The following is a 7,743-nucleotide window of genomic DNA, read 5'->3' as shown; positions in this document are numbered from 1 at the left end:
TGGAATTGTAAGTCCTTATATTAGGGAGACAATACGATATTTACAGATGTGGGTCTGGTTTATTTCACTAATAAGTATATCTTCAAGGGGCATCCACTTAAGTATGAAGGCTTCAAGTTTATCATTCTTTATAGCTGAGTAGTACTCCATTATATAAAAGTACCACGTCTTTTTCATCTTTAACATTAATAATTCTGACTCTTAGAGTTACATTTCTGTGAATTTCCTTGATTTTATAAATGATTAGAGTTTTTTTCTCTTGTTAATCTGTCTTTGATCAGTTTGATTCATGCCTCCAGCCACTACACAATAGACAATAGAGGAAGAATTATTTATTCTCCCACATCTACATTTGGATTACACATTTTTCTTTCATGTGCTATATGTACAACATGAATATTTCTTACCCAAAGTTCTACAGAGTATTTCAGATTTCTCAGTTTTTAAATTTCAGAATATGTGTATAGGCTTTACAAACTGAACATCCCTACTCCAAAAATCTGAAATCCAAAGTGCTCCTAAGTCCCAGGGCTTTTGAGTGGGAATGCACTTCAGGTTTTAGACTTTTGAACAAAGGCTCATGAACTTGTATTAAATATTACATTGATGTCTGCAACTCGCCTCATTCTTTTTGGAAAAAAGTAAGATTATAGGTAATGAAGAAATCAAAACTTCTCTTAAAATAAAGAACAATAATAAGACGAAGATTTTGTTGCTTACAAATACATCAAAAATAAAAGCCCAGAATGTCTTTCAAGAACCCATTAATATTTTTAGGTCAGCAGTACCAATGAAATAATGCTTCATAAACAGAAGAACCACCTCACTGTTCTACAACCCTTAATCCCATAAAAACTTTTCTTTTTTTCCTGTATTTTAGGGAAGGGTCTACAGGGTGTTCAGGGTCTCACTATGAGATCAGACTCATAATGATCCAACTGTTTACAGCCTCCCAAAAGCTGAGATTACAGGTGCATGCCACCATGCCCAGCCTCCCCATAAAAACTTTTTAGATGGGAATTCAATGTCAACATTTTTCAATTAGAATTTAACATTCTCTCTTTTGTACTCTTAAAATGGAGGACACTGTATATCATCTCTCATATAGCTATTACTGTACTATAATCATGGTTCTATCTCCATTATTTCTGGGGTTTACTTGGGAATTGGGTTCCTGACTTAATCATTTTCCAACATTTGGATCTTGCACAAGGAGAACTATAGAATCAAGTAAGCATGTACTAAACTATTATAACTTTAGTTGGTAAAGGTTCTGTATGCCAAAGCAGAATATAACAAATGTCATAAGGCATAAGAGTAGTTCCTAAAACAGTCTTCATCTCACCAGCATCTTTGTACTTTTTGTTTGAAACTTTGTTTTCTATCAGTTCTGGTCTTCAAATTTATTCCCTATGGGGAGAGATCCTTGAGGCCTCAAAATGGTGTTCTCTCTTGGAAGGTCAAGCAAGTATGGTTAGTGTGTACTGTATTTTCTGAATCAATCCACTAAATGCAGTTTTGCACACAGGGGTCACAGTGCAAATCAGAATTGTTTTAATATGTGCATTTATGTACATTATATCCACACAAGTATACATTATGTGTATAAGACATATGAGTAGGAATGCATATTTCTGTGTACATATACAAACATAAAAATGAAATACATTATCTGCTAGACAATGATCTTTTTTTATCAGTCCCTTTCCTATGTCTCTCACTGTTTCTTAGCAGTACCTAAACACTCAGTGTACTAAGTATATGGCAGAGCTCTAAAGTACTTAGGGGAGCAAATAATGCAATGGTGTTGCTATTTATATTATTATAGACAAACAGCAGCTTTTATAATCTTTCAACAAATAATAAAATATATGATTCTTTAGGTTGTTATTTTCCTTTGTATAATCTTGTTCTAGGCTTCAACTTGATCTGCAAAATGAAAAAGTAGCAGTCTCTATACTGTAGTAAAGTTATAAGGACTTTTAGTCAGCATATGTATAAGGCATTAGAACACTGCCTCATACATATACATTAGATATATGTACATATTATTAGGATAATACCCAAACATTAGCATTAGTCAATATCATTACAAAAGAGTTTTCTATAAAACACAAGTATTCTCAGAACAAATACTTCTGAGAGAAACAAACCAGACAATTTCAAAGTCTAGTTTTGCCTACTTTTCAAAAAACAAAATTGCCATTTATCAGAGTCTTGAATACTAGGTTAAAGATACAGAGTTCATCTTTTAAGGGAAAAACAGTTGAATATCACCAAATATATAATTTGCTTTCGCGTATGATTTTTATACCTCCAAATTATCTTACTTGAAATAGTTAGATATATTACACTAAAATTCACTTAACATAATTTTAAGATATGGAATCTTGGCTGGAAAGTAAGCTTTCAAAAATAAATTTAAAATAATTCAAAATATTGTCACCATAAGCAGCTTTAGTGGGATATAGAAAAATACTACTAAAAACAGAGTAAACATGTTTTGTAGTGCAACACTGACTTTTTAATCAATAAAGTTCAACTTTTCTACTTCAGCCCTATAAATATAATCCTACATAAAAAATGCTATTTTAAAAAACTAACAACTTTGCATTTGAACAGTTAGCCAAAATTATTCTCAAACACAAAAAGCAAGCTCACATATATACTGATTCCTTTATATTTTGAGTATATATTTATAATTGAATCTTGGACAAAGTAGAGAATACAAAATAGGAAAAACAGAGACGACAACAAAAACCAAAAAACCAAAACAACTCACCATGCTTTCCCCTAGAAATATCCACATACTGGCACAGTCTGGGATGGGTTATTGTCTTAAGGATTTGAAAGCGCCCTAAAATTTTGATAGAATTTGGGGTAAGAGGAAGTCCATTGCTTCCACAAACATCATGTGGCAGAGCAGAGGCAAAGAAAGTAAAGGCCCCCATTTCAGCATCCTTCAAGGGAAACATTTTTGGAGTCCTGAATCCTTTAAGACAATCTGGAAACAAGAGAGAATTTTGTGACAGATTAACCAAACATAAAGGAAGTATTTTCTCACCTTAGATTTAATATACAACTTGAAAGACTGTCAATCTGAACACTTTACAGTAAATCACATGAAAGTTAAAAAGTTTCAAGATAATATCACAGGAAAAAACACCCAAATATAAGTGTATATTGAATCTGAGTCAAAGATTTTCACAACATAAAAAAAGAAAGTCAGATAATTTCTTTTTCAGTGATGCCTAAAAGTTTTAAGAGCAGATAAAATGTGTTATTGCACTCCCATACCAAAAAGCATTTCTTATTACCTCAAGTTTGGATAACCTACTATTAAGGTGAGGAAAGATTTCAAAAAAAACACTATAAAGCAGAATGCTTATGGAAAAGTACTGTTATAAGAAATAGAAAAAAAAGAAGCTACACAATGTATCCTAATCATGAGGTTGGTGGTTTGGCTTATTTGGATTCAGAGAAGGGAGTGAAGGGAAAAATTAAAATTTTAAATTTAAATCCTGCCCAAGATGCCCATCAAAACCAAGTGGACATGTCTGGCAGGCTGGATAACAGAACATTCCTTCCTTTGTGTAACCTGTCTCTATTGCCTTTGTGTAACTGACGGCCTTTCAATGTAACTTTCAAATATAATGGGGCACATCTTCCTTTGTGTAAATCATGTTTGTTTAACTGATGGCCTTGCAATGCAACTTGAGATGTTTAAACTCTGTTAGCAACCCAAGACGTCCCCCAACCCTGCAATCACAGTATACCAAATCTGCCTCCCCACTTGTCCTCCCTATAGAAGTCCCCAAACTCCACCAGGTGGGGCTGACTCTGGGAGAGATCTCAGGCACTGGTATAATAAACCGCTTCCACACCTTCTTGGTGCTGTTTCTTCCTCGTTTGATCTATTTTCTGTATGGTAGAAACAATGGTTACCAAAGCTCAGAAGGGTGTGATCTGAAAGGCTGAAAATTACAAGCGACATTTCCCACCAGCTACTCAAATGGGCAATAATTTACCTTCTGAATAAAACAAACAAAAACAAAAAATATCATAAGAACAAAAAATACTATTTTTTTTTTTTTGAAAATTATAGTAGTTGGTTTAGGCACTGGTTGAAGGGGGAAAAAAAGAAACCTTCCTCTTGATTCTTGAATTTGCAGTACCACAGTTAAGTTCAGGTTACCAGCAAAGCCTTCCTAAAATAAGTGCAATTAACAAGGGTTTCTGCATATGGAGAGCTCTCAGTCAGCCTGTCTTAGCTATTAAATAATAAACTGTTGGAGAATTACCATATATTTTAGGAGACACTACACTACAAGATTGAAAGAATAAAATAAACCCTTCAAATTCTGGCTTTGGAGGAAATCGCAATACTTTTTGAAAAAAAAAAAAACCCAACATGTTTAGAGACTTAAGAAAATATTGTAACAATTGTATAAAACCATATACAATTTTCCCATAACCATTTGCTTAAAATTTTTTTTAATTTTTGACCAATTTTGCATGCTTTTATATGGTAATCTGAACAACTAATTTGAAGACAACAATATTCACTATAAGAACCATTGTTGAATTCCTATCCCTTCGTTTACTGAAATTCTGCATTGCTTCTATTTTTTTTTTATTTTTGTTGTCTTTTAAAAATGAACAAAAGACTACAAAACTAGGGTATAAAAAATTTCATAGGAGAATTAAAAGTGATGATCAACAGATACATGAGGGAATAATCTCAACAAACAAAAGAATTGCTTATTAATACCACATGAAAATTGATATGCAATAGCTAGTAAAAACTAAGATAAAAAGAAATTTTAAAAATTAAAAAGTTGTAACACATTTACTAGAAGCAGGAGTATAAATTGGTACAATCATCTTAAAAATATGATAGTCTTGCTATTATATTCCTGTAGAAACTCCTATTTATATACACACCATTACTTACAAAACATCAGAAAAATGCAAATTAAAACTATAGCAAGATGTTTTTCACTTTCATCAGAGGAGCTAAAATTAAAATGATTGGCAATAACAAGTGCTACAGAGAATGTGGACCTGGAGCTCTGATATAAAGCTGGTAGGAATATGAAAGGGACTAGAACTTTGGAAAACTTTTCTAAAGTCAAAAATATTCCAACTTCTGCCAGCCATGCCTGTAATCTCAGCACTCAGGAGGCTAAGACAAGAGGACTGCTGTGAGTTCAAGACTAGCCTGGGTTACAAAGCAAGCTCAAGCACCAGCCAGAAGCACATAGCAAGACCCTGTCTCAAAAAGACCTGCCCCCCCCAAAAAAAATCCCAAATTTGTATGGCATTTCCCTGAGAAAATGAAATCTTTGTCCATAAAAATGTTATTAGTGGGACTGGGGATTTAGCTCAGCAGTAGAATGCTTGCTTAGCAAGCTGGAATCCCTGGGTTCAGTCCTCAGCAAAAAAACCAAAAAATGAATCTCAACTAAAAAACAAAACACACACACACACACACACACACACACACACAAATAATGTTATTGGATATTTAGGTTGTGTCTGGGTTGGGGCTACTAGGCACAATGCTGCCTGGCCTTTCTTATATGAATCTCCTTGTGTGGACGTGAAGGAGTTTGTGCTACTTTCCTCATAGTAGCTAAAACATTGAGGTAATGTAAATGTCACACAATTGAGTGACAGAATGGATATACAAGCTTCTGCATACCAATATCTGCAATGCTATCCAACAACAAAGAAGGAACAAACATGCCAATATAGAAATACATCTCAAAAACATTACGTTGATGAAAGCCAACACAAAAGAGTAAATATTATATGGCTCCCTTTAAAAGTATTCCTGAAGTATAGTTCTAAAAACAGTGAAATTAGAAGGGAGTCCCCAAGGTTGAGAAGAAAATACTGAATAGCTAGGGAGAGAAATTTTTTACAGTAGTGGAAATGTCCTGTATATTAGGATGGGGCTAACTTGTCAATCCACACATCAAAACTCATTAAACTGCTGTTTACAGTTAGTACATTTTAAATATGTATAAGTTTCATCTCATAAAAATTTAGAAACTGAGAGGAAAAAGAGATAAAAATAAGCAGAAATTACATGATTCCCAAAATAAACAGAAACATTAGAAAATGGCTCAGGGCATGCAGCAAAAAGGCAAATGGATGAAAATATTAGAAACAATTAGACATTATATATCAAGCCACAAATCAAACCACTTTGTAAGAACTTAAAAAAAAAGAAGAAAGACACAAAAGTATGAAAGAGAGTAAAAGAAGATTCCCCCATAGTTTTAGGAAAACAAATACCTTCAAAAAGCCTGTAATTTCAAGAAACCCATAAATGAAAATTATTAATAAGGGGATATGCATCTCATCTCCATGGAATGAATTCATTTCAAAGAGAATAAACTCACAGGGCACCAAAAATTTTCAAAAGTACTTAGAGTAAATGGATAAAAAACCCAGAAATTTTTAACTATTTCAGAGAAAAATGGTTGTCTTCTCATCAGCACCAATGGAAGTTAGAAAAAAGTAAAATCTTGAAATATTCAAATGATCATAATTTTGATTCTATATGTGGCCAAACAATCAATCACAATAGCAAATAGGAATACTCTACCAGGGAAACATTGAAAAATAAAATTACCAACCACATATCTTTTGAAAGCAAATTTCTTTAGGATATATTTTAACAAAACAGGAAGGGGAAACAATCAAAAGATGTAGGGTTAAGGAAAAATTTAATTTACCCAAAAGTTCAAAACATATAAATCTAAGATAGAAGATAGCCAAAAAATAGATTGCAATTTTGTTCAAATTAGACAAAGTACCACTCAGCTCCAAGACAAATGCCTTCGACCAAGGGAAGGTAATAAAAGCTTCTTTGTGTGTTAAGAATGAAAAATCTTCATTTAAAAAGAAAAACAAAATGAGGTGGGCTAAAGACAAAAGAGAGAAGGGTAAAAACGTATACAATCTACAAAATGAAGTGTATTTTAGGACATGATTTTTTTTTTTTTTTTTTTTTTGTCATTGGCAGGGAAGAAAGAATCACCTTGACTTAAATACTTGAAAAATTCTTAAACACAGAATAAAAACATTGAGAAGGAAATGTATCGTAGCACGTTGCTTGGCTCCGCACTGAGTCCTTAAAAGCCTACTATTTTAAGCACTTAATTAGCTTTTAGTATATTAAAAAGCAAAAGCTATGGTTAAGAAATAAAATATAAATATTAAAATTAGCAATAGCAATAGACAAGTAAAGGACCAGCTGAGGGAAGTACAGGTGTCACCAGCTTAAACCCTGTAACTACTGATAACGCACTGTCTTATCAGCCCTAGCTGCTAATAGATGTTGCTCGACTGCTTACTACAGGTGGATAACTGTGTGCCTCCAACTGCCTAGATTTGCTTCACATGGTTCTCACACTCCAGAAGAGCCTGGGCCCATATAATCTTATTGGAATAAAAAACATACATACTCAGAGCATGTTAGGTTTGAACATGCTCAAATTAGGAAAGAAAGATAATGATACCCTCATTCCTGGAAGTTGTCGTTCCTTCTCTGTGCCAAGCTTTGATGAAAGCATGCTTGCTGTACCACCACGTGATCTAGAGTTATAAAAATGTAGACCCCAGAGCTGCTGGAGAATGTGCCTATAGATTGTATTCATTTGTCACTGAATAAAATCTCCTGTATGCTCTCAGAACTGTCTGGTCATTTGCAAACAGTATAGCGTAGGAGTG

The 7,743-nt window shown here is 33.5% G+C and overlaps 1 protein-coding gene across 5 annotated transcripts in view; it reads right to left on the bottom strand.

Moving 5' to 3' along the window:
* Positions 1 to 7,743, bottom strand: part of Tbck (TBC1 domain containing kinase) — a 214,982-nt gene that overhangs the window by 205,669 nt on the left and 1,570 nt on the right. For all 5 annotated transcript variants that reach the window (XM_023710021.1, XM_023710017.1, XM_004626700.3 and 2 more), the window contains one exon: positions 2,783 to 3,004. In XM_023710021.1, the coding sequence (XP_023565789.1) occupies positions 2,783 to 2,975 (193 nt within the window). In that variant the 5' untranslated portion in view covers positions 2,976 to 3,004. The remainder of the gene's footprint in view (positions 1 to 2,782; positions 3,005 to 7,743) is intronic.

Source organism: Octodon degus, unplaced genomic scaffold (genome assembly GCF_000260255.1).
Source record: "Octodon degus isolate 3935 unplaced genomic scaffold, OctDeg1.0 scaffold00016, whole genome shotgun sequence".
Classification (NCBI taxonomy): Eukaryota; Metazoa; Chordata; class Mammalia; order Rodentia; family Octodontidae; genus Octodon; species Octodon degus.
This window is presented reverse-complemented; position numbering and strand designations above follow the sequence as displayed.